Source organism: Eurosta solidaginis, chromosome 1 (assembly GCF_040869045.1).
Source record: "Eurosta solidaginis isolate ZX-2024a chromosome 1, ASM4086904v1, whole genome shotgun sequence".
In the NCBI taxonomy this organism is placed as follows: domain Eukaryota; kingdom Metazoa; phylum Arthropoda; class Insecta; order Diptera; family Tephritidae; genus Eurosta; species Eurosta solidaginis.
Window position 1 is genome coordinate 150,168,648 of NC_090319.1, and position 17,633 is coordinate 150,186,280.

The 17,633-nt window shown below is 40.4% G+C and overlaps 1 protein-coding gene across 3 annotated transcripts in view; it reads right to left on the reverse strand.

The window, feature by feature from the left end:
* nompB (intraflagellar transport protein 88-like protein nompB) overlaps positions 1-17,633 on the reverse strand; it is a 524,325-nt gene that overhangs the window by 205,300 nt on the left and 301,392 nt on the right. For all 3 annotated transcript variants that reach the window (XM_067759944.1, XM_067759942.1, XM_067759943.1), the window contains exon 5: positions 13,879-14,078. In XM_067759944.1, the coding sequence (XP_067616045.1) occupies positions 13,879-14,078 (200 nt within the window). The remainder of the gene's footprint in view (positions 1-13,878; positions 14,079-17,633) is intronic.

The window sequence follows — 17,633 nt, forward strand, 5'->3', positions numbered from 1 at the left end:
CTGAAAATATAGAATATGCTACTTTGATGCGTTCGAACGCGTTTTCGAACTTCACTTCGAATTTTCAAACGTTTACGTGCGAGTACGTGTGTGCCTATGGAGTCCAAGCGTATATGTTTTTAACTCATCGGGCGTACGTCTTCGCGTGCTATGGAGTTCCACTTTTACTCCGTTTGAGAGGCCTACAAAACTGTAGCTATAATTACATGTAATTCGTAGGGTTGGCGAAAAAAAAGGACAATAATCTTCTCGTGTCTCACGGGCTTAAGCTGCCCAAATACCCAAATCTCTCACATTTTCATTGGTAATTCTTACTATCCTAACTGGGAATAAAATTCAAACAATTTTTTTTTTTTTCATTAACAACCTGGATGTTTCTTCTTCGCCTTTCCGTCTTGTCGAAAACGGAATGCGCCAATACGTTTTTGAGCAGATTATTAATATAACTTTCACTTTTGCTAAACAATTCCGCGAGCTTCCTTTTAGTTGACTTAGCTATTATATTCAGTGAACAAAAAATTCAAATTACGTCATAATTAACTTAGTATAACAAGACGAGTTTCTACGATGGCTGCCAAAATGGAAAAAGACAGTCAATCTTAATCGGAAATGGAGAGACACTTTACATCTGTCAAGAGTTATATCAACGCAATAGCCCCATTTTATCCACATTATGTAAATTTTATGCAATTTGATACCGAGGAATAATGTAGGAAAAAACAATAGAATTTTTATCAATAAAATGGAACTGCCACAGAGGTAAAGGATACGAACTTAAGGTGTGCTTACTAAATCGCCAGTTCAACCGTACAGTTTTTTTTTTCGAAGATTTAGCGCATAGTGAAAATCTGGCCGTTGGTAGATTTACCAGGTCTGAAGCCGCACTGGTAAGGTCATTTTTTCTGATTCACGGGGCTTAAATCTCTCGCATAATACGCTTAAAAGGACCTTACATGGGATATTTAGAATATTGATTCCGCAATAGTTGGCGCTTAGAACACTTAATTCCAATCGTTTTATTCCATCATCATGGATTGCGGGATTGGGTTCATCATCCCTAAGCAGGACATCGCTGTCTTCATTTATGAGAGCAGAGAAGTGTTCTCTCCATAATCTAAGTACTCTCTGGACATCAGTTAAAGGTCACCGTTTTCGTTCTTGCAGGAGTTTACTTACTTACTTACTTACTTAATTGGCGCTTAACCGTCTAAACGGTTATGGCCGTCCAACAAGGCGCGCCAGTCGCTCCTTCGCTCCGCCAACCGTCGCCAATTGGTCACACCAAGGGAGTTTAAATCGTTTTCCACCTGGTCCTTCCAACGGAGTGGGGGCCGCCCTCTACCTCTGCTTCCATAGGCGGGTTCCGATAGAAACACTTTCTTGGCCGGAGCATCATCTTTCATTCGCATAACATGGCTTAGCCAGCGCAGCCGCTGCGTTTTAATTCGCTGGACTATGTTGATGTCTGCGTATAGCTCGTACAGCTCATCATTAAATCTTCTTCGGTACTCGCCATCGCCAACGCGTAGAGGTCCATAAATCTTTCGAAGAACTTTTCTCTCGAACACTCCCAAAGCCGCTTCATCTGCTGTTGTCATGGTCCATGCTTCTGCCCCATATAGCAGGACGGGTACGATAAGTGACTTGTAGAGTATGATTTTCGTTCGCCGAGAGAGACTTTACTTTTCAATTGCCTACCTAGTCCAAAGTAGCATTTATTGGCAAGATTGATTCTTCGCTGGATTTTAGTGCTGATGTTGTTGCTAGTGTTGATGCTGGTTCCCAAATAAACGAAGTCTTTTACTATTTAGAAATTATGGCTGCCAACAGTAGCGTGGTTGCCAAGGCGCATATGCGCTGACTCTTTGCTCGATGACAACAGGTACTTCGTTTTGTCCTCATTCACCATCAAACCCATCTTTACCGATTCTTTTTCCAGTTTGGAGTAAGCAGAACTAACAGCGCGGGTGTCTAGGCCGATGATATCAATGTCATCAGGATATGCCAGTAATTGCACGCTTTTATAGTATATTGTTCCAGTGCGGTTAAGTTCAGCAGCTAGTATAATTTTCTCCAGCATCAAATTAAAGAAATCGCACGATAGGCGGTCACCCTGTCTGAAACCTCGTTTAGTTTCGAACGGCTCCTTCCCAATTCTGACTGAGCTGATGGTGTTGCTCTACGTCATTTTGCACAGCCGTATAAGTTTTGCGGGGAAACCAAATTCAGACATAGCGGCATATAGGCAGCTCCTTTTCGTGCTGTCGAAGGCGGCTTTAAAGTCGACGAAGAGGTGATGTGTGTCGATTCTCTTTTCTCGGGTTTTTTCCAATATTTGGCGCATTGTGAAAATCTGGTCGATGGTAAATTTACCAGGTCTGAAAACGCACTGATAAGGTCCAATCAGCCGGTTAACGGTGGGCTTCAATCTTTCGCACAATACACTTGAAAGGACCTTATATGCGATATTAAGAAGGTTGATTCCACGATAGTTGGTGCATTTTGCAGTATCCCCCTTCTTGTGGACTGGGCAAAAAACACCTAGATTCCCACCGTCGGGCATGTTTTCGTCCGCCCATATTTTGCTAAGAAGCTGCTGCATGCGCCTTACCAACTCCTCGCCGCCGAACTTGAATAGCTCCGCAGGCAATCCATCAGCGCCCACGGCCTTGTTGTTTTTCAATCTGGTTATTGCTATTCTAACTTCGTCATAATTGGGCGGGGGGACATATATTCCATCATCATCGATTGCGGGATCGGGTTCTTCATCTCTGCGCGGTGAATTGCTGCCTCCATTTAGGAGAGCAGAGAAGTATTCCCTCCATTATCTAAGCACTCTCTGGACATCAATTACAAGGTCGCCGTTTTCATTCCTACAGGAGTTTGCCCCGGTCTTAAAACCTTCCGTCTGTCGCCGTATTTTTTGGTAGAATTTTCTGGCGTTGTTCATGGTGGCTAGCAGCTCAAGCTCCTCGCACTCACGCCTTTCTGCTTCTGCTTTTTTCTTCCTGAAAAGGCGTTTCGCTTCCCTTTTCAACTCACGATAGCGTTCACACACTCCTCTTGTCGCGCTCGCTTTTAACATAGCCCTGTAGCAGCGTCTTTTCTTTCGGTTGCAACGCGGCATTCTTCATCATACCAGTTGTTTTTTCGTGGCCGCCGGTAACCAATTTTTTTCCTCGGCGGCAGTACGAAGTGCTTTGGAGATATGCTTCCACTGCTCCTGTATTCCTTCAGGATGAGTTGTGCTCTCAGAGAGCAGGTGTGAGAGTCGAGTTGCGAAATCATTGGCAGTCTGTTGTGATTGAAGCTTTTCGACGTCTAGCTTTCCTTGTGTTTTTTGTTCCTTGGTTTTAGCCGCGTTGAGGCGGGTGCGTATTTTGGCTGCAACGGGATAATGGTCCGAGTCGATGTTAGGTCCTCGGATCGTGCGCACATCTAAAACACTGGAGGCATGCCGCCCGTCTATCATAACGTGATCGATCTGATTGCGAGTATTTCGATCAGGAGACAGCCATGTAGCTTGATGTATCTTTTTTTGCATGAACCTCGTGCTGGATATGACCATGTTTCGAGCACCGGCAAAGTCAATCAGCCACAGTCCGTTAGGAGAACTTTCATTGTGTAGGCTGAACTTTCCGACTTCAGGGCCAAAAACACCTTCTTTGCCCTGCCTGGCGTTAAAGTCGCCAAGCACGACTTTTGTATCATGGCGGGGGTAGCGCTCGTATGTGCGTTCTAATTGTTCATAAAAAGTGTCTTTCACCTCATCGTCTTTCTCCTCTGTCGGCGCATGGGCGCAGATGAATGATATATTAAAAAATTTTGCTTTTATTCGGATAGCGGCGAGACGCTCGTCCACAGGCGTGCACGCCAGCACTTGGCGACAAAGTCTCTCTCCCACCACGAATCCGACGCCGAAACTGCGCTTATTCGCATGGCCACTCCAATATATGTCACAATTTTTGATCTTCTTTCTTCCTTGCTTCGTCCAACGCATTTCTTGGATGGCGGTGATGTCAGATTTTGCTTTGACGAGGACATCAACCAGCCGGGCATCTGCACCAATCCCATTCAGGGAGCGGTCGTTCCAGGTGCATCCCCTCAATTCATTGTCCTTCAAACGTTTGCCATGGTCGTCATCAATAGAGAGTGTATTTTTCCGAGGCTTGTTGTTATATTTCATTGGAGTATGTGTTTACGTGGCGGGTCCCAAGCCCAGCGCACAACCCGCTCAGCGGGGGTGAAAATATTACTTGGAACATTTATATAGCGAGCCGCTTGCTCCAAGACAGACGCCGGCTTGCAGCCGCACCTAGAGGTGTACAGACGCTGCCGATGGGATCTCCCCCGGCTTGCCCCTAAATCGATTATGTCAGAGTAGCCTAGCCAGGTTGTCGCCTTCTCACATTAGCTTACCACTACCCAGAGGATACTTGGCCGCAAGCGACCGGCAGTAGTGAGCTGCTTGAACCGCATGCAAAAGAATCGCTCTGGCCATTCCCAGGTGAATGGCGGTCAGAAGCTTTCCCCACTTTCGTGGACTTCTACACACGGCCCCACCATCCCTGTCGCCGAACTTTTTGGTGAAATTTGTTGGCTAGCAACTCAAGCTCCTTGCACTCACGCCTTCCTGTCTTTTTCAACTCGCGGTAGAGTTCATACGCTCAATTGTTGCCCTCGCTTTTAACGTAGCTATGTAGGTAGCACATTTTCCTTCGGTTGCAACGCGGTATTCTGAATTAAAATAAATAAAAATAAATGTAAGGCGCGATAACCTCCGAAGAGATCTAAGGCCGAGCTTCTCTTCCAATTTGCGTCGTGCTCCTCTTGATTTTCCCTACAAATTGGCCGGATGGGACCTACATGTTTTATGCCGACTCCTAACGGCATCTGCAAGGCAGATGAGTTTTCACTGAGAGCTTTTCATGGCAGAAATACACCCGGAGCGCTTGCCAAACACTGCCGAGGGGCGACCCCGCTTAGAACAATTTTCTTCTAATTGAAAAACCTTATTTCTAAAATTTTGATGTTGCTTTGCCCGGGGTGCGAACCCAGGGCATACGGTGTGGCAGGCGGAGCACGCTACCATCACACCACGGTGGCCTCCATATTCTGACTTCCTTATACCAAAACGATCCTTGTGGAAAAAATTTATTTACCCATGTCCTAACTTAAGTAACTTTTAAGATAACTTGTTGAAATTTAGTATATGAGTGTCCCGGCACCCATCCCTCATCACTATTTAATATGAGCGACATCGGACGATAACCACCAGCGTTTTATATATATGAAAAGTTTGGAAAAAACTAAACACGTAATTATTAAGCAACTAATGCAGCTACAAAAACTAAATTTCATAACTATTTTGAAATTAAAATGAATTTTCTAAACTTTCGAACAGGACGTGGCACCGCCGACTACTGAAAGAATTAATTTTTAAAAATGTATTGGTCGTAAGTCAAAATGGCTTAAATTGTCATCACGATATTTGGTAAATTGATTGACCTCGTCATAGGAAAGAAGCATGAAAAAAATTTACGAAATCGAGAAAGGGTCAGGCTCACTTTATATAAGAATTTTTTTTTATATCTAAAGGGTATGAAAAGAAAACTCATAAGTAAAGAATATTTATAAATGTGAGTGGCATCGCCTCATTTTCACCAAGCATTTTCTCACGTTTCGGGAGCCAAAACTCAAAGGCCAGTTGATGTTTCTTAGCAAAATTTAGGACACATATTTTGCTTATAATCTTAAAGATCACGCCCATTTTTATATAAAGTGGTTTATAAGGACCGCCGATGAGTATAAAAGCTATTACGTTGTATTTATAACAAAAAAAGAAATAAATATAAAAAATTGAAATAGGTGTAGAAGTTAATGTATCTTGACAAAATTCGGTACGAAATTTGTCTTATAACCAAAGAGGATAACTATAATGCTCGTGTTCCAATGACACATGAACCAGATACGGATAGAGATTTAATACGAATTAATGGTGACTTATAACCATAAAGCCATAACCAGATAAAACAGCTGATCGAACCTACCTTATGGAAATAATGTAATCGATTAATGGTGCCATACCATAACGCTAACTCGATTACATTGATTTCCATAAGGTAGGTGTGATCAGCTGTTTTATCTGGTTATGGCTTTATGGTTATAAGTCACCATTAATTCGCCCTTTAACATGCAAATGCAACAATGTGAACCATATGGATCACATTGTTGTGACCAGTCTGCTACGATTGGCGTGTAACTCGCTGGAAATTAAAAAAATGTTTGCCTAATGTTTTCCAAGAGGGGTATTTTCAATTGTATCGCATTTATCCATGCCGTGTATTACCGTATGCAAATGTAATTTTTCGAAAGAGATTTAATTATTTAATTAAATACAGTCAAAAAAAAAAAACACAAATACCCCACGAAAATGTATAGAAGACATTTATGCACATCTCGCCCAAAAAAAGCCTACGACTAACATAACGAAAACATTATACAAAGTAACGAATGAAGTCTCTTATTATATTTATCCTCTGTGTTATAACGCCAAATAGCTTTGCAAAAAATTAGAGATATTGGAGGTTTAAAAGGATCCTAGGTGAATATAACAGGTTAGTATTCTTGCAGAAAATAGCTTTATTTTAACGGTTTTTACTTCTAAAGTACATTTATAACAATAAAGTGAATAAATAAAAACCCTTTTAAAATGGGTACCGCACCCTTTTTGAGAGTTAATTAGCCTATTTTTCCGAATGGGAAGTTTCTTATTTCCCTCTATCTCCATATTATTTAAGCACGGCGTCATGTCGCTAAAAGACAAGCCTATTAAATACATTGATGAATCTAGAGAGAACGTAACAATATTAAAAAACACGTATTGTAGTGAATTTATAAGTAAAGCTACAGTATACAATAATTTAAAATGTGTACTTTGAAAATAAACTTCTGCTAAAAAGTTGTATGCAAAACACGGGTTTGTTTTTGTTTACCAGAATGCAGTGTCCTCAAAATTGAGGCGTGTCAAAACGTTGAAAATTTAAAAACAAAAAACCTGGCGGTACTCGGAATATTAAAAGTTATAAATATTGTGACGAATATTAGTGACACTAGTGATATTCACATCATTAGTCTGATGCTAAGTAAATGGAGCCACAACATCAATAAAGCAGGCTGTTTGCGTCTAATTGGCATCTCTATATGTAATCATATCAAACGTCAATTAGTGGCATTGGCAGCACTTACTGTCAGCTGTCAATGGCTACTTCCGTTTATCTTAAAAGTAATTAAGCAAAGAAAAATAAGTGCAAGTGTTTTTTTATAATTGGCTATAATCCTCGCGTAAGTAAAACTTACAACCCGCAACCCGCATTTTAACGCTAAAATGTTGGTCCTTCGAGCCGGATCGCGCAATACTTCCGCAAAATACAGTCCACATCGCTTTAATTAAAACATTTCATAAAAACCCGCAAATAAAAAATGTCTTTTGTAATTGATATTAGAGAAAAATTGTATGTTTACAAACGGCGATGGTTACTAGGACGTGTTTCTGAATTTCACTTCTTCATCAGCTAGCTTTTCGGGAGCTGTGCGTTGAACTCGAATCTCCAACATTCATATCAGCGCAAGCCTTTAGCTGCTAAGCCATATGAATGTTCCGTTGTTCGCTGTACAATTGGTCTCTAAGAGTTGCCTTTTTGTTTATATTCCTTTTGATCACCCTTCAATATAGAGCTACCCCAGTGCGAATTAACAAAACGCATTTTCCTCTACGATACCAGCAAGATTTTCGACCCTCTCGGCCTCATATCTCCATGCACCATTCGCTCAAAAATTTGGTTGCCAAGAATTTGGCGTTGTCGATTGGGATGAGTTAGTTCCTCCTGAGATAGCTACAGATTGGTTAACGCATAGAAAGGAGCGGGCCATGCTTTCATCGCTCAAGCTAAATCGCTGGCTTGGTACTAGTCCAAACGCCGACGCAGAGTTCCGTGTTTTCTCTGACGCATCAGAGGCTGTCTATGCAGCCGCTATTTACTGCCGCACGTAGTCATCAAACGACGAAATAAACGTCGTGCTCATTGCTGCGAAAACCAAAGTAGCTCCGCTAAAAACAACTTCGTTACCTCGTCTGGAACTCTGCGCAGCTCATCTAGGCGCTAAAATCGTCCGCTTAATTCAACAAAGTTTTGGCCACAAACTTGAAAAGCTGTACGCGTGGTCAGCCTCAACGATAACGTTGGCATGGCTGCAATCAAATCCAAATCGTTGGCCAACGTTCATTGCAAATCGTGTAGCCGATATACAAGAAGTCTTGCAGTCATCGCATTTGAGACAGGTCATCTCAGAGCATAACCTTGCTCGGGGTCTCACACCTGCACAGCTCCTCGATCACCGCTTATGGTGGCAGGGGCCATACTGGTTATCCGAAACCGATCGTTTTTGGACGCAACACATAACGAAACATACTACGAGTTTGGAACTGAAATCAATCAAAGCTAGTTCTCATGTAACGCAAACGCACGAAGATTGGGATTTACTAACGAAATTTTACTCTTACAACAAACTCAAACGAGTGACCGCACATATACTTTGCTTCATAAATAACGCTCGCATATCTGCTCAGAAGTCGAATGCACACGAACGGCTGTCCGGACCATTAACATGCCCTGAAATCCGCAAAGCCGAATTATCTTTGGTAAGCTAACGTTTTCCAACAAGAAATTTCTAATTGCAGGTCAGGGAAGCTAATACCGATACGTAGTAGCCTCGTTCGTCATCAGCCGACGACGTAGGCATTTTACGAGTAGGAGGTCGATTAAGAACGCATCGTGCACGAACGATATAAAACATCCGATAATTTTGCCTAAAAATTCACCGCTCGCTAAAGCAATAACCGCTGAAACTCACATCGGTATGTTGCACGCTGGCCCGCAAATGATGCAAGCTGCCATACAACGTAAATTCTGGATCCCTGGCATTCGCAATTTAGTTCGGGGTACATACCGCCATTGCGTACGATGCAAATGCTCGAACCGCAAACCGCTACAGCAGCAGATGTGCGATCTACCACCTAGCAGCGTTACGAGTACGCGATGCTACCTTCAAAGTGCGGTCGATTTTGCTGGCCCATATAACGTAAAATTTACTCATGGTAGAGGCGCGAAATCAACAAAGGCGTACATATGCTCATTTGTATGTATGAGTACAGGCGCCATGCACCTAGAATTGGCCGAAAACCTCACTTCTGCAAGCTTTATCGCCGCATTCAAACGTTTCACCAAACGAAGAGGACATTGTCAGCATATGTTCTCCGACAATGGCACGAACTTTGTCGGTGCCGAAAAGGAGCTACGTGCCGCGTTTGAAAGGTGCCTTAACGACGACAAGTTTGCATCTTACTTCGCCAACACCAAACTCACCTGGCATTTTAACCCTCCAAGCGATCCGCACATGGGCGGTTATTGGGAGGCTGGAATTAAGCGCATAAAGCATCATTTAAACCGCGTACTAGACTCCGCATTACTATCTTACGAAGAGTTTTCAAACAGTCCTAACCGAGGTGGAAGCATGCGTCAATTCTCGACCACTCTGCTGGATACCTTCTGACATACAAGACTTCGAAGTGCTAACACCTGGCCGCTTTATGATCGGCGAACCAATAACGGGGTTACCGGAGCTTGACACAGAACCTTTCAAGGGCTACCTTCATCAGCGGCGGCAAGCAATCACAGCAATAAGGCAGCACTTCTGGAAGCGATGCCGAGACGAATATCTCGCGAATCTTCAGCGACGATCGAAGTGGGTTCGTCCAACGCAAAACCTACAACGAGATGATGTCGTAGTTATACACGACAACAACGCTCCGCCCACTAAATAGAAACTTGGTCGACTTCTCGACAGCTATACCGGCTCAGATGATCGCGTACGAATTGTCAACCTACGAACATCCGAAGGAGAGCTGCTAAGATCTATTGCGAATCTATCATTATTACCAACAAAAACAGATATTTTTTCACTTTGAATTTTATTGATGTAAACTTTAAATACTTTGTACCTTTTTCTAATTTTGAACGGCAGTTCAAGGCGGTCGGCATGTTTGCGCCTAATTGGCATCTCTATATGTAATCATAGCACATGTCAATTAGTGGCATTGGCAGCACTGACTGTCAGCTGTCAATGGCTACTTCCGTTTATCTTAAAAGTAATTAAACAAAGAAAAACAAGTGCAAGTGTTTTTTATAATCGGCTATAATCCTCGCGTATATAAAACTTACAATCCGCAACCCGCATTTTAACGCTAACAGTCACTTGTATCTACATAAACGAATCAATCATTATGTCTACACATATGTACGTACACGCAACGGAGAAGCAACGCACAACCACATGCATATAGCTGATATACTCCCAAAAGTATGCAATCATTCGTGCAAGTATCACTCACACATACACACGCATGGGCTATGAGAGAAGCTATAAATCGTGCATCTGTAGTTACAGTTGAGTAATTTTACAGCTGATAACTAACTAGTAAGTTTTGGAAATAGAAGCGCATAGATATATGTCAACGAGGCAACCGCACATTATAAATGCAGCAACAGTTGAGACACGACAATCAGTTTGATTTAAGCACGCTATCTGTCGAGCAATAGAAGTGTTATTTTGAAAGTAGTCTAATAAAGACGATTTTGCATTATCGAATATTGGAGTTATTTATTCAACAGTTTAGTGATTCGAACATTAGCAGAAGGTTGCAAATAAGCGGAATTGCAGTAAATACGTTACAATTGGTGTCAGAAGAGGAATTGTTGAATAAATTCCGAAGCTTTTGAATACAACTTGGACATGGCAAAGTTTAGTGAATTAAAGATCCAGCAACTGAAAAAGGAGTTGGAGAACCGTGGATTGAATACAACGGGCAATAAACTTCAAGCACGGCTACGAGAGGTAATGGAGTCGCAAGGAATTGATGTGGACGAATATGTCTTTTATCCTGATGTGGAGAAGAACGAAACATCACAAACAGTTACGAGAACAGACTTGAACACGATTTTGGCTGCAATATATGCTCAAACATCGACAGTAATATCCAGGATGGAAACACAGGAGACACGTATATCCGAAATGTCGTCGCAATTGTCATCTCTGCTGGAATCGCCGGAGAACCGTATAACAGCGAAGATTGAAGCACAAGAGGCACGAATATCCGAAATGTCGGCGCAAATTTCAGCACAGATATCATCGCAGATATCTGTTCATCTGGAAGATCAAGAAGGACGTATTTCCTCGAAGCTGAAGGCGCAAGAAACAAAAATTTTATATTTTGAGAAAAAAATCGAGGCCGAGGGGATCCTTTGAGAGGACGTATCGAGCAGTTGCAACTAAATCGCCCAGCAGTTTCAACGAGTAATCAAAAGGTAAAAACACACTGCTTTGACTTTTTTGTACCTTTCCAGGTCTTTAAGCTAAAATTTGAGAACACCGCAACAGTGAACAACTGGAATGCTGAAGATAAAGTTGCTGCACTCTTCATGGCATTGAAAGGACTAGCTGCCAAAATCTTACAGACTATTCCAGAGTACGAACGGAACAGTTATGACGCATTGGTGGCTGCTGTAGAACGAAGGTACGGAAGCGAATACAGAAAACAGATATATCAAATAAAATTGCAAAACCGTTACCAAAAAGTTAATGAGACTTTGCAAGAGTTTGCTTCGGATGTTGAGAGGTTGGCACATTTGACAAATGCGTACGCACCCGTGGAGTACACCGAGAAGGTAAAAATCCAGAGTTTTATAAATGGCATACGGGACGTAGAAACGAAGCGAGCGAAATATCCAAACACAAAACCAACATTCGCAGGAACGGTATCGCATGCACTGACTCAGGAAACAGCCTCAGTTTCGAGTAAGCCAGAGTACAAAGCTCATTGCGTGGAAGTGGAAATGCCAGACTGGGTGGACACAATTGTGGAAGCACTGAAGGGGTTACAACAGAAAAATGCCGGAGTTATGAAGTGTTTCAAGTGCGGTAACCTAAGTCACGTTGCACGTCATTGCAGCACCGGTCCTGGTAGTTCCAACTTGTGTGGCCATAAACGTAAAGCTGGAGGAGATAAGCAAGAGCGAGTCAGATGTAAAGAACGAAAACTTGTCCCAGCTATTGGAAGAAACTCGAGCAGTCTTACCGTCAAAGGAAATGTGGATGGCAAGGAGCGTGTACTGACTTTAGATACGGGCGCATCTCATTCCTTAATCCGATCTTTCTTGGTCAACAGGAGAGTAAAACCGTTACCTGGAGCAAGGTTGCGTACGGTCAGAGGCAAGTATAACCAAGTCCAGGGAGAAGTGATATGTGAAGTCGTAATTGGGAAAATCATGGTTCTGCACAAATTCATTGTGGCGGAGATTGTTGATGAAGTCATATTGGGAGTGGACTTCTTATTTGACCATGACATCTGGATCGATATGCGAAAAAGAATTATGCGCTATGAGAACCAGGATGTGCCACTTAACTTCAGTTTGAAAAAGGGTTCAGCAGTAATCGAGTGCTGGTGAAAGAGATTCGACAAAAACCACAAAAGTCAAAGGCAGCAGATCGGGCAAGGGTTGATGGAATGAATGGGCCAAACAAATAAACATCGAAGGTACCTGCGAAAAAAAAAAGCACTGGAATTGACAAACCCTAATAGACGCACTTTAACGACTGAAAGAATTTTCCAGAAAGAATGCAAGGGTGGTTTCAAGCCAGCGCGCACTTCTGTTGTGAAACGTCAAGACAATACTGATGATGCAAAGTCAATCTGTCAAGATCAAGCTCTGCGCAATAGTTCTTCAATGGCCAAAGAACAGAGTGTGAGGGAACGGCCCAGGGTATTGAGTAGTAAGATGAAACACAGGTACGACAAGAACTTTAATTCGGAAGGTTTCTTGGAGGGAGATTTGGTACTGCTATACAACGCTCACCGGCGGAAAGGTGTTCCATCCAAATATCGGTGCAGTTGGGAAGGCCCGTACAGAGTTGTGAAGAGGATCAGTGATGTCATCTACCGTATACAAGCAATTGGTAAACCACGAAATAGAAGGGTGGTTCATTTGGAGAGGCTAGCAGCGGTTAGATCGAGAGATTTGTCTGATCGGGACGATCAGACTTACGTGGAGTGCAGAGTGACGAATATTAGTGACACTAAGTGATACTCACATCACTAGTCTGATGCTAAGTAAATGGAGCCACAACAACAATAAAGCAGACAGTCACTAGTATCTACATTAATTAATCAATCATTATGTCTACACATATGTAAGTAAACGCAGCGGAGAAGCATCGCTCAAACACATGCATATAGCTGATATACTCCCAAAAGTATGCTATCATTTATGCAAGTATCACTCACATATACACACGCACGGGCTATGAGAGAAGCTATAAATCGTGCATCTGTAGTTACAGCTGAGTAGTTTTATACCTGATAACTAACTACTAATTTCTGGAGATAGAAGCGCCTAGAAATATGTCAACGAGGAATCCGCACAGTATAAAAGCAGCAACAGTTGAGGCACGACAATCAGTTTGATTTAAGCACGCTATCTGTCGAGCAATAGAAGTGTTATTTTGAAAGTAGTCTAATAAAGACCATTTTGCATTATCGAATATTGGAGTTACTTATTCAACAGTTTAGTGATTCGAACGTTAGCAAAAGGTTGCAAATAAGCGGAATTGCAGTAAATTCGTTACAATATGCTCACTAATTAAGTTAACTAATTTATTTATTTAATTATGTTAATGAATCATAATAACAATAATAATATTACAAAAATTCTAAAGATATTTGTTCAAGGTAATCGACTACCAAAGAAAATTTTGAATACTTACGTTTATGTAAATGAATGTCAAGTTTATAATAGCATTAGCGCTCATAGATTCCTCCGATTTTTTTTCGTATGCCTGAAGAGTTTCAATAGCTTGAATAACGTCATTATGCCGCAAATAAACTAATGCTTTGTTTAACTCAAGTTCGTTAGCCATCCAAGCCAAATGTGTAGTCCTTATAACATCAATGCACCAGTTGTAACCTGCAAAATAAGTTACACAAAGCGGAAAATCACATATAGCGGAAACGGAGCGGCAATGACACTGCTCTGCGCAACACCGCGCAAAGAAGTCGGCCAATTAGTCCCGCTGCCGCTTACTATATCACCATAATCGTTAAATCTAAACAAGAGAGCAAGTGGCGCATTTTTAATCCCGGTGAACATCACTTAATACCGTCATACAAACAGTATGGGCATAAGAAATAGTTGACAGACCGCTCTTTCCGCTCTTGTTTAAATAAAATCTTGATTGAAATTAAAACTGTGATTAAAATTTTGGATTGCGAAATGCATATTAAACAATATTTTTCTGGGCTTAGAACCGAACCGGTTCATAAGCCGACTCATCCGCTATTTTGCTGCTTTCAACCTATTCGAACTTATTTTAAAATTGGAAAATGGAACAAAAAACAACAACAAAAAATGGTTTGGTTCAAACTGAAATTCACCAAATTAATTCAAAAATTAATTTTTTCTCCACTTTGCTTTCAAACTTTTTGATGTATCATATGTATATATTAAACAAGGAAAACATGAATTAAAACAAAAGGCTTCAAAATGTAACAAGGAGTTTATTAATGTATCAAAACTTAAAATTATTTAGGCATTAGTATTTGTAAACAAGAATTAAATGATAACTGCACAATTCCACTGTTATCAAATCATCAAGCTCAATGTAACATAATACAAGAAAATAATATTTCAATACAAATTTTAGACCACGGCAATATTGTAATAACTAATGAACATACTTGGAATGGGTTAAAAATAAAAGGAACACATTTAGTACCTACAGTTTAAGATTTCTACAAGTATAGATAATAAAACATATGTAAGTGATCCATCAAGAAGAAATTAAGAATGTTATTCACGCACATAAATAACGAACAAGTAGATGTATTGAAAATACTAGCATCAAACTCGAATTATAAATTTAATAATATTCAATTAAATTAAATTTACACTGTATATTATTTTTTTCATAATAACTTATGCCTAACAATTTACTTGTACATAAAATTAAGCCAATATCAATGAAAGTAACGAGAGGAAAAGATACACTTAATATTCCAAAGAGCATATGAAGCCGTACTCCTCCGACTACATCAGATTTGAGATTGGCACATTTCATTTTAAACACCGGGGAGAGTTACCCACGATGACACACACACTACAAACACACGATACTATTGTTCACAGACAATAACGACGATAAACAGTACAAACATACTCTTTTTCCCTTCACGTGATAATACAAAACAAAAATAATGATTATTTCTTCAAACTGGCTCTAGGTCAATAAATTAAACAAGTTGTTGTTGTTTTTGTTCCAATATATTTCGATCTCCAACGGAGATCGTCATCGGGGGACGAAACCTTAGATTTGCTAAATTCATACCACAAAGATATACAATTCAAGATGGAGTTGGAAAAAGATGGAAAATTACCATTTTTAGACTCCTTGGTATGTAAAATAAGCAATAAAATTAAAGTAGATTGGTACCAAAAGCCTACATCTTCAGGACGTATTATAAATTATTTATCTAAACATCCGAAAAGTATGATTTTTAATACAGCGAAAAATTTTATCCGGCGAGTTTTAGATACTAGTGATTCAATTTTCCACCTTGAGAATAAAAAACGTATCGAGCACATTCTCAAGATGAACGATTTCCCGTCCGGGGTAATACGTAGGTTGATAAACACGCATCATAAGGGTACCAAATCAAAAATCGAAGGTAAAAAACCGATCACATATAAATCTATTATATATATACCTGGCTTGTCCGAAAGAGTACAATGCTCAAATATTTATGATAAAGAAAGGTCGGAATTGCACACAAACCGGCGTACACAAACCAAATATTTTTCAAGAATATGAAAAGTAAATTAGAAACGATGGAGAAAAACAATATTGTATACAAGATACCATGTGCAGGAGACGGAGATAACATTTGTGCGAAAGAATATGTTGGCACAACGAAAAATAAGTTAAAAACAAGAATAGCAGGGCACCGATCTGACATCAAATGTTTACAATCAAGCAATACACATAAAACAGCACTTCCGGCCCACTGTGCGGAGAGCGGACATAAACCAGACTTTGACGCTGTGAGCATACTACAGCAAGAACAGCATTACAACAAACGCTTTACTTTGGAGATGCTCCACATAATAGACACGGACGAGAACAAAAGATTGAACTACAAGAAAGACTCTGAAATGTGTGCACACATCTACCGCCACTTACTTGACTCGCGAAAATCAGTTCAACAACAGAATCTCGAACAGACGCTGCCCACCTAACATCTGAACTCATGTATGTATGTTTGCAGTAATGCTAATATGTTTATACATACATATATATATAAATTTGCCTGTGATAAATTGTGTAAAATAAAGTGTTTATTTATTTATTATTGTAGTCCCCGATGACGATCTCCGTTGGAGATCGAAATATATTGGAACAAAAACAACAACAACTTGTTTAATTTATTGACCTAGAGCCAGTTTGAAGAAATAATTGTTAAATTTAAAGGTCGCCAAAAATCAAAATTTGTTAAAAATAATGATAGGTAAACAATACGAACATACTCTTTGTCCGTTTATACAATAGCAATACAAATATATTTATAGATCAAGCCATAACATGATAACGTTTATGTAAAAACATGTAAACATGTTTAACATGTTTTAAGAACAACCTTATGACAAACCAAATTGTATATAGAAATAGTATAAATAGATGTAAGCATTGAATTGAATAAAGGATTTCCTGCTCAGATGTTTAACTCCCAAAAGGTATTCGTCGGATACATTTATAGATACGATAATTTGTAGGTGGTTATGTATGTACCTATATACCTATATAAGCACTAACGGTATGCAGTTACATCCACCAATGTACTCTGGCCCGACGAGAGGGGAGGGGGAATGGGAGGATTCTCCCCAGCCCGGGGCTTCTCAGGGGGTCCGCGATTTAGAGGTACTAACACATTGTTTTTTTTTATTCAGGAGAGTCTTTAGTTGTTCCATGTTCAAATTTAAAGCCAAATTTCAAAAGCAACGAATATTGATCATGAGTTTTTGCCTGGGCCTTCGAACAGTGAGGATACAATAAAAACATGAAACAAAAATGTATGTTTACATGAATCGGAAATCGTAAAGTTTTCGTGGTGACACTGATTAAGGTTCACCTTCAAAAAGTCTTCCAACAATACCACCAACTCTGTATCAAAGTCCAGATTATTTAAACGACTTCGATATCGGTACCGTGAATAATGAGCTTTTGCGATCTGAAGAAGTCAACGAAATAATTCGCGAGGTCATCAAAAGTGTCCTGTTATTTTTCCACGTGATGACGAGGCATTTCCTACCTCGTTGTTAAACAGAATCTTGCCGAATAGAGAGAAAGTGGAACTGGTTAGTGTGGAGTGCCAGTAGCAATGCTTTTTATTGCCTACCATGTCGTCCGTTAAGCACCAATACTTTAAATGGACCTAAAATTTGTTGTCCTGGCAGATATTTTAAATTCCA